The 16534-nt window shown below is 45.1% G+C and overlaps 1 protein-coding gene across 1 annotated transcript in view; it reads left to right on the top strand.

Moving 5' to 3' along the window:
• The window catches only part of DSCAM (DS cell adhesion molecule), a 617895-nt gene that overhangs the window by 465032 nt on the left and 136329 nt on the right, over positions 1 to 16534 (top strand). Inside the window, exon 16 of the mRNA XM_045284541.1 lies at positions 4451 to 4521. Coding sequence (XP_045140476.1) covers positions 4451 to 4521 — 71 coding nt within the window. The remainder of the gene's footprint in view (positions 1 to 4450; positions 4522 to 16534) is intronic.

The raw sequence follows: 16534 nt of genomic DNA, 5'->3' as shown, positions 1-16534 counted from the left end.
TACTCTACTGTAGTGTTTTATTCTAGACCAGGTGATAGGCTACCATACTGTAGTGTTTTATTCTAGACCAGGTGATAGGCTACTATACTGTAGTGTTTTGAACAGTAAATCATAAAACGGAGAAAAGTAAGTGAATGTGTAAGAATGCTAACACACTACTACATGCTACAATAGTTTACATAGTACATATTACTAACAATGCAGTGTACAGGAAATAACGACAACAAGGGTTCTAAGTACAGCTTAATCTATCTCGAATACATAAATTGGAGGCTGCCTGTGTTATATAAGCTTTTGCCGTTCTACTATTATAGTGTTTCTCTGATTTTAATTTTTGAGAAAGGGGAGGTGCCAAGATAATCACTTCAAAGAATAGATCAATCAATATAGATAATCTGAACAAAACATGGCATTATTGGTAGACTAAGTCAGAAAGGTGGTAAAATTTTTCAGAAAATCAAACCAGTTGCTGTCAAGTAGACTTGAACTTACGAAGGCCCAGCGTGGGTCAGAGTAAAGTTGCTTTCCAAGGGCTTACAGTGACTGATGCTTTTTTAAAGTTGGTGGCCAGGCCTTTCTTTAGAGGCATCTCTGGATAGATTCAAGCTTCCAAACTTTCAAGTAGTGGCCGAGCACTTCACTGTTTATGTCCTCCTGTACCTCACTCACTGTCATTGCCGTCGACCCAATAAGATGGGGTGACCCTATAAGATGGGGTACAAGTGCCCCCGTGAACTTCTGAGACTGTGATTCTTTACATCAGTAGAAAGCCCCATCTTTCTCCCTCAGAGTGGCTGGTGGCTTTGAACTGCTGTCCTTGCCGTTAGCAACCTAACTTGTAGCCACTATGGACTCTGTTAAAGGTTTTACATTCTTGAAGATCATAGGTCTGTTTGGGAAAGGCAGAAGCCACCACCTCTCACCACTTTGCTAGGGGCTTTCTGAAAATGTCAGGCCATGCTGGAGGACAGATCATCTCAGCTCCCTCTCCAAATCGTCCTCTATGTTTTCAAGCGAAACAGAGGCCTTTGTGCATGTACTCTGCTAAGATGCCCAGGAGCACTGTCAGGTTAGATCGCTAATCACAAGGCCGGCTGTGTACACGCCCACCACCACCACCACCACGGCCGTCCTTCCTTGGGAAAGTTGCAGCTGTCTGCTTCTGGACACTCTAGATGCAGTCAGTCTGAGTCAGAACTGACTGGAGGGGGGTGAGTCTGGGTTTAAACGATTCTACCTGGAAGAAGTACAGACAGAATGTTCCTGAGAGGCAGGGATGGCGAGATTTCATCTCACGTACTTTGGACGTGTGGTCAGGAGAGACCGGTCCCTGGAGAAGGACACCGTGCTTGGGAAAGTGGAGGGTCGGCGAAAGAGAGGAAGGCCCTGGATTTGGACAGACCCAGGAGCTGCCGCGATGGACTCAAACGTAAGAACAGCTGCGAGGGAGGCGCAGGACCGGCAGGTGTTTCCCTCTGTTGTCCAGAGCGTCGCTGTGGTTCAGAACTGGTTGATGACACCCAACAACATTATAGTGTAATATACCCTAGGACGTGTGGTCCAAGAGTTCATGATTGGCTACATGCCCAAAGCATGCCAGTTAGAACCAACCTGGTGACTGTAACCCACCCAGCAACACTGCAGACGGAAGTTCTGAGATCTACTTTGATAACGATTTTTTTTTAAACTTTTTCATCCAGTCTCTCCTGACTCATGGCAACCCTGGCATGTTGCAAGGTAGAACTGAGCCGATACGGTGTCTTAGTGGTACTCTTTATGGAAGCATAGCGCAAGGGCTCTCGTCTGTGGTGGGTTTGAACTGCCAGCCTTACTGTTAACAGGCAAACATCAAGCACAAGAGCTAAACACCAAATCAGCCAAGCAATCTCCGTAGAGAAATTCTACTCTGTCTTACCCAGGGGCACCATGAGTAAGAATTGACTAATGGCAATGGATCTGATTTTTTTTTTTTAATACCAGTGCCTTTTTCTTTCATTGTTCATTGATCTCAGTGAGAAACTAACTAGGGGGACCATCGTCTACCTTCCTCCTGAGAAAGTCATCCCCCACATCGGGTAGTGACACTGGCATTGCCCCTGACGCCTAACGTGTAGGCTTCTTGCTGATTGGGTTTGACACAATAACATTAAAACAAACAAGCCTCCATATAGCTGTCAGACCTCAACATAATTGTTCAAGAAGGGTTATATGGATGGACTGCATGCTTCTTGAGGACCACAACATTGGACCGGTCTGTGGGTTTTCTTTGGGTCTGATGGCGAAAGCGTTCAACCCTGTGAGCAGAAATTAGAAACAATGGTCAGAACAATGATCAGAATCTGTGGGATGCCAGCTGCCGCCTTTGTTACAGTTTTAGAAATTCACTTCATTGCCAGCAGAGCCTTTCTACTCCAGACAGAGAAAGAAAGCTCAGAGGCAAGTAAACCCACTGCCGTGAGTTGGCTCCCACTCACTGCACTGAGATCCTAAAGCAGAGAGTACAGCAGCCTGCAGGTTTCTGAGACCATAACTCTTTCTAGGAGCAGGAATCCGCTTTCTCAATAGGAGTGGCTGATGGGTTTGAATGACCCTCTTCGTGGTTAGTAATCCAACCCATAACCCGCCACCAGGCCACCTTCCAAGAAGCAATAGCACCCCCAGTGCAGCAAAACAGGAAGGGATGCATGTTCCAGATTCAGCTCTGCAAATCACGTTATCTTCCGAGGAGCAAGAATGTATGGTAGATCTGCCTCCTGATGTTAGGAAACTTTGATCTGAAGGCAGAGAGTGAGGGCGGGGACATCCCACTGAAAAAGCCAGTTTGCAAACATGATTGCATCATGGCCCTCACTATTCTGAGGGGAACCCAGCCCAGGCTGTGGGTGGCTCCCAAGCCAAGCAGGAGCCTGCGGAAAAGACAATTCAAGGGTAAAGCCTTGTTGGAATATAGGCTCCTTCGTATTGTTGCTTTTCCTCTGTATAAGGGCCCGATGGCTCTGATTAGCTTCTGAACTCTCTCAGTTGAAACATTCTTTTATTTCTGGGTTTCCCACTATGCCCACAGATTTACCCACACACTGCCTGTTAGCTGGGAGGTGATGGCTTTGTCTCTGTGATTCCCTGACTTAGCCCATAGGCATTGGACATGGGTTGATGAGAGTTGCAAGCTTTGTTTCTTTGCCTTGGCCCCTGTGGAGACAGCCTCTGGTTAGCCAGCAAAGGTTTTTCACGGGAAATTGAAATTTGTTCTGACACCACAAAAGCAACTGCTAATGCTAAATGCTTCCTCCCCCCACTATCATGATCCCAATTCTACCTTACAAATCTGGCTAGATCAGAGGATGTACACTGGTACAGATAGGAACTGGAAACACGGGGAATCCAGGACAGATGATCCCTTCAGGACCAGTGTTGAGAGTGGTGATGCCGGGAGGGTGGAGGAAAGGTGGGGTAGAAAGGGGGAACCGATTACATATAACCTCCTCCCTGGAGGACAGACAAAAGAAAAATGGGTGAAGGGAGACGTCGGACAGTGTAAGATATGACAAAATAATAATAATTTATAAATTATCAAGGGTTCATGAGGGAGGGGGGAGCAGGGAGGGAGGGGAAAAATGAGGAGCTGACATCAAGGGCTCAAGTAGGAAGCAAATGTTTTGAGAATGATGATGGCAACAAATGTACAAATGTGCTTGACACAATGGATGGATGTATGAATTGTGATAAGAACTGTACGAGCCCCCAATAAAACGATTTTTTTAAAAAGCAACTGGAAGGTAGACGATTCCAGCATAGTTTACCCCCACTCCTCCTCAGTCACCCAGGTAGACTGCCGCCTCCAGAAATCTGGCTCCCCGGGGAAAGAGGACGGGTTTTTACCGCCATCCTGGGCAGAGAGTTAGAAGAGGAATGTTGGTGATGACTTCCTATTTTACCCAATAGCTTGCACATCTTAGGCTGTGTCCATCAATTTGTCAAAACACATTAAGAAAGAATACAACGAGGGTTCTCAAGATTTTCTGAGAAATAACAAAAAGAGCAAACTTTACACAGTGACTCTGCAAAATAGATTTGGCCCACAATTCAAGCTGGAATGGGTTTCTGTAAGCCAGACTTGGAGCCATGATGCTGTAGCACATGAGCCAGGAGACTGCAACCACAAGGTGGGAGGTTCAAACCCGCCCGTTGCACGATGGGTGAAAGATGGTGCTTTCTGGCCCCTTAAAGGTTCCCAGCCTTGGAAACTCTATGGAGCAGATCTCATCCGCCTTGTAGGGTCCTGATGAGTTGGCATCGGCCCAATCTCAGTGGGACGTGCCAAACGGGGGCCTCAGTGGGCATTCCCAATCTCAGTGGGACATGTCTCCAGGGCCTGCAGCTTACTGTGAGCATTTCAATCTACTCTGACCTGCCCATTTCTAACTTGCTGGTGGGTCTTTGGTCTTTACAGCTCCTGATGGCCCACCTCAGGAAGTTCACCTGGAGCCCATATCGTCTCAAAGCATCAGGGTCACCTGGAAGGTAAACATACTTAACACTTGTATTTCTAGCACTTGTTCCTGTTGGGTTAAGTGTTGTGTTGCCAAGATACCAACATTATATCTAATTTTAAAAATATGTATATATATCAGGTTGAAAGTCCATTTTTGAACATGGGCTCTGTGTACTCACCTTTTGAATACCTCGACAGCAAGATCTCTGTCTCCAGAGAAGATGTCATGGATGCCCCACCTCCGTGCCTTTGAATCTTGAGGGGGGCTGGACTCCACAGGAAGCGTGAAACTGGTCTGTGATTACACTCTCCCAGTCTGTCGGAGTGATCGCTTTCCCTGATGTCCTTAGTGGGGAAACGTGGCTGGTGGACACCTCACTCAGCATGCAGGTCAGGAGGAGAGGCGTCTTGACCACGTGGCTAACTTTTGTGGCCTGTGGCCTTGCAGCTAGTTAGCTGTTGCTAGTCACAGGGAGAGAAGCATGCTTGAGGCACAATGTAAACAACCATGCCACTACACAAGTGGTCGGTTTAGCTGACGTGTTTTATGATGCAGAACTTTCTCAATAAAGGAGCGCTGTGTTGATTATGTGATCGTGCAAGCTTAGCACAGACCCCAGCTCGAAAGGCAGCTCTTCTGTTGACCCTGAAGTCAGTCCCATGGCATTTACCTACTCTGTGCCTATTTCTCAGTGACTCGAAGGACTTCCTAGAAGTAACAATTGAGGCTAGATGTAATCTTCTCTTGACTGTTGCTGTTGAGTCAAAACGTCTGTGAAGGTGCCTAACTGCCCCACTTCCAGATCACTGCCATTGTGTCTTTCCTACCTGATGGTTAGTTGGTTTTCTGTCATCACTCAAAGAAGGCAGCAAAGAGGCGCTGTGTAAGCTCTTCCGATCACAATCCTCTTTTAACAGTTCCATGCTTCATCCAACTCACCTGACTTTGCCCTTGGTCTTGCTTCTTCACCAAATTACTAACCCACCTAGCAAACTCGTTGCCACCAAATTGATTCCGAGTCACGGGTACCCCATAGCTCTCAGAGTAGAACAGGGTTTCCAATGGCTGTTTTTTCAGAAGTAGATAGTAGGTTTTTCAGAGGTGCCTCTGGGTAGAGTCAAACCTCCAACCTTTGCAATTAGAAGCTGAGATCCCAATCATTTGCACCACACAAGAATACCTCAAATGGCTATTGTGATTGTTAAAACGAAAACAAACCTCACTTCCATTGAGTCTATTCTGACTTCTAGCGACCTCCTGTGGGATTCCGAGCCTGTTTACATAGCTCCTGTGGAGCTATGGTGGTTTTGAACTGCCAACCAAGTGGATCACAACCCGGGCTCCTATGGCTATTGTCTGGTGCCAGTTTTAATTAATAGCCACTTGTGTACAACAGAACAAAACACTGCCACAGTCACCGCTGTATCACAGTCATTGTATAAATCTCGCAGTCATTGTATAAATCTATCGGGTGGAGGGGCTTCCTTGCTTTTCTTCACGGACTGTCCAAATGATGCGTCCTTCTCCAGAACGTGGTCCCTTTTCTGAATATCTCCAAGGCTGTGAGATGAAGTCTCCCCATCCTTGCCTCTACTTCCAAGATTTATGTGCCTGTTCTCCTCTGAGTTTTTGATGTGTCCGTCTTCTTCCCCAGCACCAGTTCAAGCCATCAATGCTTTTCACGTCTCCCATTTCCTTTGCCCCATTTTCTTAGGCATCGGAGGCGATTGAAAATCTGCCTTGGGTCAGGTACACCTTTGTCCTCCAAGTGACATCTTTACTTTCAAACACGTTAGAAAAGCTGTGTACAGTGATTTGCAATCCCATTCGGCATTTTGGCTTCCTTCCCCTTGCCTTGTAACTTGCTTTATATAGAAGGTACATCTTGAACTTTCATTCCGTAAAAACTGGACTATTTTGTGCTACGGGTTAAGCTGTCTGTATCCTTTAGAGGTAATACACTCATGGAAGTAGTAGTCAATAAATCAATGTACAGCATTGTATACATTGACTAGATCATATTTTCCAAAATCAGGGAGTGGGTAATCACATTGTTAGGTACAGATGCCCTTATTAACACAGATTAACCAGCAAATGGCTGGTTGCAATGAATTCCTCAGAGTTGATTTTTTTCCCACCCCACCTAGTGAGTTGTCATTCTTATGAGCAGCTTGACATGATGCCTGAGCTGCAGCCAGGAGGCGTGCCTGTCTCTGCTGTGAGCACAGCCACTGCCTGCAAGCATCCCACACACTGGACAATCAAAGGCACTCAGCCAGCCATAGTCCCGAATACATTCCTGGCACTCCTCAAAGGGAGTGCTGACTCACTGCCTTGAATCACGCCTCTGTGAAGTTCGTCCACTCGCCCGACAGAGTCTCCTGAATGTGCCCACTGAAAAAGGCCAGTTATTCCTGTGACTTCTAATATGTTCTTTTTTTTGGTATGGGGAGCTGCATGAGAGTGGTACCTTTCTACAGAGCACCTCGATCTTATACATAAGCACCCACTTTGGATGCTTTAGAAAGCATTGCATCTTTTCTCTCCCAACAGAAAAGCAAGAGTCAGTCCGTCAAAGTTACCGTTTCTTTTCTGTCCCAAAAGGAAGAATGTTTTGTGGATGATTAAAAGAACGTCTCGTTTCCATTAGACTTTACACCAATTGTAGTGTACAAGTGCTGTCAAGGAGCAGCGGGATGAAACTCGGAGTAGTGGGGTCATTGTTGGGGAGCCTGTCAGTACTTGGGTGTATAAGTTGGGACATAACAGATGGGATGAGCTAAGACCTGCCTTTTTTTTATTGACACAGTTGTATTGATCTATAATTCACACGTCTTTTAACTGTCTTGTCATTGAATGTTGGAGGGGCTGCTATAAAGTGTGCCATGTCTGCTATGACCCATAATCCAGAGTCTGACCCCAGCTGCAGTTGAGCCAACTGTGACTCAAGTCAACACATGGGCACACCCGACGGGTGTTCAAAGGCTGCTCTTTCAGACGCATGCCAACAGACCTACCTTCCCAGGCCCTCTGGAGAGACGCCAGTCTCTACTAGGTCAGTGAATAGTGAAGTGTGTTAAGGATGTGTACTCTTTCACTGTTAATCCATCTGAGGTATCTGTGTCATATAAGATATTCTTATTTTAGTGAACCAAGGTAGGAAGTGAATGGGGGGGGGGGCGTAAACCAGACAAGAAGGCGAGCTGGAAAGAAAATAGCATCAGCCCCAAAGGGGAGCCTCCGTCAGTGAGCCCTGAGAAGAGTGGCAAGAGCATTGGGAGGCCTGAGTCACCAGACAAGCGGCCGATCAGAAGTAGAAGCTGTGCCAAATGGAGAGAGGGAGAAGAGCTCGCGGAGAGAAGAGCTCTGGGATCATGGTGGGTGTCTTGGTTTCTGAGTGCTGTCTTTAGGAAAAAGAAAATCACCAGGGAGTCACTTTACGGAAGAGAAAGCTATTTCCTCCCAAGTCAGATGGCCAGATAACAGAATTCAGGAAATGGCACCATGGAAAGACCCTGCCTTGTCGGTAGCCCCCTGAGACCCTTGGTGTTCTTCAGTGTCTTCCTCCCTACTTCACACCACTCTTGTCTGTTCTGCTCTTTTTAAAGCTCCGAAGTAATTAGGTTTGGGACCCACCCCCAACAGGTATAACTCATCAGAAAAGAAAAACCCTGTTTTCAACAAGGTCATATTAATGGTACAGAGGTTAAGATTTTAGCATATACCATGTAGGGGGAACACAGTTCAATCCATAATAACGAGGAAGAACTCGTGAGAATCTAGAACCTAGAAAAGGAAAAGATATCTTTTAAACTTTTCTGTAACATGGGTTGTAAATACTAATGTATTATTGTTCAAGCAATCTTGCCAAAGCAGCCTCTTTTAAACAAAATAAGTAACTTTCCCTTTTTAGGTTAATTATTTCTTTCATCAAAGAACAGTTTCAGATATTTAAATATCCCAGCCTGTCAGTGATTTCCCATGGCCTACCGAACACAGAAGGTTCCTTGGGTGATACAACTGGCAAGTGTTTGACCACTGAAAAGGGTTGGCTTTTTGGAACCACTCTAGAGGCTCCTTGGAAGAAAGACCTAGGGGTCTACTTCTTAGGAGCCGGCCATTAAAAACCGTGTGGAGTACAGTTCTACTCTAACATGCATGGGGTTCCCATGAGTCAGAGTGGAATTCAGGGCAACAGATGTTTTGTTTGTTTTTACTGCATATGGACCAAAAATTATTAGACACATAAAAAAATCATTCATCTTCACCCCTTCTCGGGTTTTAACTGATGATTCACAGCCACCCACACTTCACCTCCTTTCCTTCGTCAGTAGCATGTTTATGCTCTTCATTCTGTTCGTTTCCCTGCCTGCCCAGTATGCTTAGTCAGGGCTTAGATCAGATGGGACCCTTTCAGGTAGGACTTGAGAATCCCCAAGGTGGAATGAATTGTTTTATCTTCTGGGTTAGCTAGTACTCCTGATGATGGCTCACTAGGGTTCCAGTCACATGGTGGTATAGCTCTCCTTGCTCTTCTGTGAACTCCAGAGTAGAGAGTATTTCATTCATCTTTGATCCCCACTGTGTTGAGCAAATAAATGGATGGATGAATGAGTGGGTGGGTGACATCACAGATGTGTTGGAGATAATGAGACACACAATGTGGGTCTTCCATACTTGATTGGCTTCTGAAGCACTACGGTGATGGCCTAAGTCATGAGGCAGTGGAAGACCCCAGAGTCCACAGTGGTAGACACCCAAAGACAAAAGCTTTACTTGGGTACGGCATAAAGTAGCTACTTGAGTTTCTTCTATTTTTATTAAGAATTCGTCATACTAGCCCTCAGGAAGTGATCATTGAAGATATGGGTGCATAGAAATGTGTGGTGAAGAAATCAGATGGTTCCTAGCTAGCAGAAAGAATAGTATCTGGGGTCCTAAAAACTTGTCTTAAAACAAGTAGCAATCTAAGTGAGATGTCAGCTAAGTCCGTACTGAAGAAGCACACACCAGCCTGTGTGATGTGATTGAAGGATTACTAATGATATTATTCATGATTAGGAGGGAATTGTATTCGAGCTTAAGTTCTGAGCACCCCATTTGCAGAAGGCTATGATAACAGTGATAAACCAAATTCCATTTGAAGATAGCCTACAAAGATTAATCCTCCATTAAATTCGTTTGGATAATTAACCAAGTATGCAGGTAACCTTACCCTCAGGCAGAGTGCTTTCTAAAGTAGGATTACCTCCGTCACTTTTCAGCCAGCTGAGGGATGGGTAGTCTCTCTTAAGGGCTTGCTTGAGTGTGTCTTTGAGGAAAGTACTGGGGTCCTCATAGTTATGAGTCAGGTCCTATCAGTCATACCCTGACTGCCCTGATCAGAAGGCCCTGAACCAATCTTGTAAGCTCTTCTATTTAACATAATGTTCATGTCCCAATCATGGTCCATGTCTGTAGTCCCACTTGTCACTGTGATGTATTGGACTGCCACCAGTCATGACCTTGTGACCATTCCCTTTGTGCCCTGCCTTGCTCATTAGCCCACTGACTATGAAATCCTCAGAAGCCATTCTGACCTCGTGCTCACGGGCTCCTTCATCTGGGTGACAAGTCTTTGTCTTTGTGTTCTTTGTCCCGTTTAAAGACTTAATACATATTCTCCTTAAATTTTTAAAAAAGATAGCAGTTACTTGATTACTAAGTCTAAGAGGAAAGGAACATCTCCAAGCACAAGCCCATGGGAGGATGTAGAAGGACCCTGTGTAACTGTCTGTATTGTAGAAGGTGACAGTCATGGACTGGGCACCATGTGTGTAACAGAGTGAAATATTGCCAGGTTCTCCCCCATCTTCATGATGGTTGGCATGCTGGAGCCCAAACTCACAGGGTTTGGGGGGCCAGTTTTTAGAAGTAGATTACCATGGGCTTTCTTCCTAATCTGCCTTAGTCTAGAGAAGATGTGAAATTTGTCCATGATATCTCCCAGCTTCATAGCAACACACAAGCCACCATAGTATGACAAAGAATGAAGGAATCGGCTGTTGTTGCAGCCTTTTACTTATTTTGAGTGAAATAGAAATGCTAACCAGCACCTTAGCAGGCTCTTTAGAAAGAATGTCAATAAATCTAAATAAAATGAAAAATAGTATGAAAGACTTATTTTCTAGCGCTTGCCCCACATACTTCTGAAAAGTGAAAGCATTTGAGTAAATTGAATTTACTCTACTGAATGGTTTTTGTGGATAATTGCTGGATTTTCTCAACATCAGAAAGGATATTTGAAGATTTAGATAATTGATCACATATATTGATAACGTATCTGAAAGTGGTGAACCAAAAAAAGAATTATTTGATTTTTAGAAAAGTTTGTTTTATTTTCTCTATCCCAAAATGTTGTCAAAAATGCTGATGAAACAAGATTCTCTTAAGAGCGTCTACCACCTTCTTGAAGATTGCATGGGTGATTCAAATGATTAAACACTGAACTATGAATGAAAATTCTGGCGAGTTGAAGCTAGCAAGGTGCTTCTAAGGGGTCACAGCTGTGAACATCCTGGGACAGTTCTACTCAGTTGGAATTGGCACAGGGCCGCCGTACTGATTTGGTTTGAGTCACTTTCTCTTGTCTGGTCAGTCTCAGATTTGGGTTACCACCACCACATCATGTTATACAAATTCATGACAGATGGATTAGCATCTACTTTGATATATTATTGTAATAGGCATTCATGAGATAGAATCTTGAATACTTTAATGATTATAAAGATTTTAAAACATTGATCTAGATAATACAATTTGAAGCAGAAATGGGAAAACAATAGGTTCCTTATTGATTTAAATGCACTTCCTTTTATTTAAATTAGAAATGTCTTTAGCTTCATATATTCACTGCCATCAAAATGATTCTGAGCTTTTTCCCCCCTCACTGACAGTGAGTGAATCCACCACGCTGACTCAGAACAGCCCTCCAGGACAGGGGCAGCTGCTCCTGTGAGGGTCCAAGATGGTCACTGTGAACAGGAGTGGAAAGCCCTGTCTCTCTCCCACGTGCTGCCTCCTAGCCACGCTGCATACGCTTTCTGAGGCCCTCAATCTTTACAGGAAGGAGCGGTTAGCAGGCAAGAGCCTACCTAACTTGAAATTATGAAATTTTCTGTTGTTTAACACTGTGGCACTCAGAACAATTGTCTAATGGATGATGACTCAAGATAAAAATCCATAGAATGATTTTTCCAATATCCCAACCTTCAGTTCAGACCCTGCAGATGAGAATTGTATTTAGAATGAGCAGTGTTACACAAGAAACTGACGCTGTCCATTAAATATTAAATTTGAATACTATGCAATTTGATATTGTTGGGAGAATTTGGGAGGTTTGGGTGAATACGTTGAACCAATATACCATCCCACTACAACCCTCGAGAATTACATCTAATGGAGGCATCCTTAAACCCTCTGACATCAAGTGGATTCAGACCCATAGTGATCCCTAGTGGACAGAGTAGAACTACCTCATAGTATTTTCTAGATGGTAATCTGTACAGGAACCAATCATCTGGCTTTTTCCGCCAAAGAACTGAAGCCCCTGGGTGGATTCAAACCATCAACCTTTTAGTTAGCAGCCAAGCATTTTTCTTTTGCTTCTTCTATGTATAATAAAAAGGAAGAAAATAAATCCAAACCAATTGCCATCCAGTGAATTCTGATGCATATTGACAGTATAAGACAGTGCTCGCCTGTCCCATAGAATTTCTAATCTGTATACAAGCCAGCTGTCCCATCTTTCTCCCACTGAGAAGCTGGTGGGTTTGAAATATTGGACTTTTTCATTGGCAGCCAAGCTCTTAACTTTTGTGAGCCCTGGTGGCACTGTGATTAAGCACCAGTCTCCTAATGGAAAGGTCAGCAGTGTGAACCCATCAGCAGCTCTGGAGGAGAAAGGTGTGGCTGGCCAGCTGCTTCCCTGAAGATTACAACCTGGAAAATCCCTTGGGACAGTTCTACTCTGTGCTTGAAGATCACTGTGAGTTAAAATCACTGTGAAGGCAAGGTTTTATTTATTTAGTTTTCCCCTGTATATAATGAAACAAAACAAAACAAAAATCGAGCCCTCTGCCATGGAATGAACTCAGACTCATGGCATCCTGATGTCGGGTTTCTAAGGCTTTCCAAATCTGTACAGGAGCAGACAGCCTTGGGTTTCTTTGAAGGCAAGACTGCTGGGTTTGAAGCCTTGTCGTCAGCAGTCTGGTGCTCTATCAGACAGCACCGCCAGGGTGCCTTAGACTCAGTAATAGTTCATGACAGTTTCTGATGAGACTGAAATATGTCCATTGGTTTTAGGAGTGGTGTTTAATAGTCCTCAGTTAATGTGTGAAAGTTGGAACGCAGCCATTCACTGACCTGACTGACAGGGGAGCTGCTGCTGTCGGAGAGGAGAAAGGGTGCAGAGGGAGGACGGACCAGAAGATGCATCGGACAGACTGCCGCCCCTGGAATTCAAGGCGGATGAGGGCAGGTCCAAGTTTAAGTCAATTTGAAGGTTGAAAGGGAAATTGTACGACTCATCTCCCGGAATGACTGAGAGTGCCCGCACAATCCCGTGTCCATCCAATGCCCAAGGCTGCCGTCCACAGGAACACCCCTTCCTTCACCCTGAGAAGTCAGGAGGAGGAAGAAAGAAACTGGGCGTGGCTAGGCCTTTTCTACAAAGTACCTCTTCTCAGGATTCACCTCCAGGAGGCTCCGGAGCGACACTACTTTCCCATTCCCCTTCCACTGTCTCTCTAAAGGGAGAGGAACCTGCCCCCTCAGCTGGCAGGCTGGTTTGGACGGACACTTAAAATACCGTCCCTGGCAAACCATACAAATAAATTGACACAGTGCGCCTGTTGTCATGGAAATCAAAAGAGGCTCTTTCTTAAAAGAATTGAGGGCTGGAGGGATTTAGAGGCTGGTGGAATGGCCCTGGCAAGGATGAAAGAAGGCTGTTTGGAGAGATTGCAAAAAGCAAAAAGAAGAAAGAGGGGTGGGCAAAGACAGGGCTGGAGAGGAGAGAGGACACTACAGACGGCAGAGGAAAGAGACCAGTGCCCGCCGAGTCAGAGCCTTCCCAGACCCAGAGATAAATGAAAGACTGGGAGGCTCAGCTTGGGAAAACAGTTCATCACTACCTGGGAACGGTGGCCAGGCAGCGACGAGGAAGCCGTCTCTGGGACTGGCAGTTCACTCGATGGGGTTTGAGCATGGGGAAAGCAGAATTCCTGCTTCTGCAGGCAGACTCGCAGATGCCACATTCCCCTGCCTGGAAATGTGCTTGGATTGCCAGGTGCTTAAATCCACAACGCAAGTGCTCCCTCGCCCACTGGAGGATTTCCCCCTAGACGTCTAAAAGTTCTCTTCTCATATACATTAAGAGGAGTGGTTGCTAGGTAAAGTTTCAGGCTATGGATGTGTGTCTGAATTGCTGCATCCTGTAAAAACACCGTATTCACTGGCTGGCATTAAGTAAGCGGGCAAGGAAGCAAACGCTCTTTATGGTCCTTGATTTAAGAGGCAGATGAACCCTGGTTCTTCAGAAGCTAGGTTCTCCCCTGATTACAAATCCAACCCAACAACAGTGGCTGCCTCTGAGTCAACTCTAGGGTCTGGTGCCCCCACGTGCTTAGAGGGGAACTATGCTCCACAAGGATTTCAATGGCTGATCTGTCAACACGGGAGCTGGGAGATGAAGCTGGGCCAAACCTTACCGCCCCTCTATCTCTCATGCTTAGGCATGGACACCATGTCAAGGGACAGCATGAAAACCATTTCCTGCTCAACTTGTATCCATGCAACAGGCATTAGTCAACCTACCCCTTACAGCCAATGACTACATTAGGTCTAGAGTGCAGGCAACTGTTTGGCCTTGAACCTTTCCCATTAGAACGCTATATGGTACTCTTGTAGACCCACAACTGAGATCATTCTAATCCTGTACATTTCATGTCATACCTCATATTTGCTCAAACTCAGTCTCTTCTCTGTCTACAGTAACAGCTTGTGAGAATGTCCACGGTGTTGGAACCATGATTTGGGGAAGGAAGTGGGTGAGAACATACGCATGCAGGTGGAAAGGCGCCTGCACTCCAGGAGCTTATGGTCAAGAGGTTTTTTTCTTTTTTTGTTTTTTTAATCATTTTATTAGGGGCTCATACAATTCTTATCACAATCCATACATACGTCAATTGTGTAAAGCACATTTGTACATTTGTTGCCATCATCATTCTCAAAATATTTACTCTCCACCTAAGCCCCTGGCATCTGCTCCTCGTTTTTCCCCTCCCTCACCGCTCCCCCCTCCGTCATGAACCCTGGATAATTTATAAATTATTATTTTGTCATATCTTTCCCTGTCCGAAGTTTCCCTTCACCCACATTTCTATTGTCCATCCCCCAGGGAGGAGGTTGTATGTAGATACTTGTAATCAGTTCTCCTTTTCCAACCTACCTTCCTCTACCCTCCCAGTATCGCCACTCACACCACTGGTCCTGAAGGGATTATCCGCCCTGGATTTCCTGTGTTTCCAGTTCCTATCAGTACCAGTGTATATCCTCTGGTCTAGCCAGATTTATAAGGTAGAATTGGGATCATGATAGTGGGGTGAGGGGCGGCAGGTGGCATTTAGGAACTAGAGGAAAGTTGTATGTTCCATCGTTGCTACATCACACCCTGACTGCATCGTCTCCTCCCCAAAACCCTTCCTTAAGGGGATGTCCAGTGGCCTACAAATGGGCTTTGGGTCTCCACTCTGCACTCCCCCCTCATTCACAATGATATGATTTTTTGTTCTGATGATGCCTGATACCTGATCCCTTCGACACCTTGTGATCCCACAGGCTGGTGTGCTTCTTCCATTTGGGCTTTGTTGTTTCTGAGCTAGTTGGCCACTTGTTTACCTTTAAGCCTTTAAGACCCCAGACACTATATCTGGGCACCATCAGCTTTTATCGCCACATTTGCTTATTTACCCATTTGTCTTCAGCAATCTTATCAGGGAGGTGAGCACACAATGATATGATTTTTTGTTCTTTGATGCCTGATAACTGATCCCTTCAGCACCTCATGATCATGCAGACTGGTATGCTTCTTCCATGTGGGCTTTGTTGCTTGTGAGCTAGATGGCCGCTTGTTTACCTTCAAGCTTTTAAGACCCCAGATGCTATATCTTTTGATAGCCGGGCACCATCAGCTTTCTTCACCACATTTGCTTATGCACCCGCTTTGTCTTCAGTGATTGTGTCAGTAAGGTGAGCATCATAGAATGCCAGTTTAATAGAACAAAGTGTTCTTGCATTGAGGGAGTACTTCAGTGGAGGCCCAATGTCCATCTGCTACCTTAATACTAAACCTATAAATATATGTGCATAGATCTATTTTTCCATCCCCATATATAAATATATTTGCATATGTACATGCCTTTATTTAGACCTCTATATATGCCCTTTGCCTCCTAGCTCTTTCCTCTATTTCCTTTGACTTTCCTCTTGTCCCACGATCATGTTCAGTCTTCATTTGGGTTTCAGTTTCCTCTTGGTTACATTACCCTTGATCACGCCTTACCAGGCCTCCTACACCCTCCTCACCACCGATTGGATCACTTGTTGTTCCCTTGTCCCTGGGTTTGTTAACACCACTATATGGTCAAGATTTTGGAAGCCAGACATTTGATACAGAATGCTGGCCACAAGAGGAGGCCTAAATGATTAGTTACCATTGAATTGATGGGAGAGGACTGAGTGCCAGGGGGGACCAGTGGGAAGAGAGGTCTCCTTAGGGATCTCCTGGGTGAATAAAATATTTAGTTGGTCCTTGGAGAATAGTAGGAATTTTATAGTTGAAATCATGAAATTCTTTCATGGGGGGGTTGGTGACCAGGGGGGTAAGTAAAAGAGTTAGAATGCCTACACTTCTTCATGCAGTCAGCTAACCAGTACAGAGGAACATTATAAACCCAAGACTACTGCAGAAGTGCTCAGAGGTTACAAAAGGAAACCCT

This window comes from Echinops telfairi, unplaced genomic scaffold (assembly GCF_000313985.2).
Source record: "Echinops telfairi isolate 266 unplaced genomic scaffold, ASM31398v2 ScPeMD7_7469;HRSCAF=8507_0, whole genome shotgun sequence".
Lineage (NCBI taxonomy): Eukaryota > Metazoa > Chordata > Mammalia > Afrosoricida > Tenrecidae > Echinops > Echinops telfairi.
Note: the sequence above shows the minus strand (reverse complement) of the source record. Positions and strands in the feature narration are given on the sequence as shown.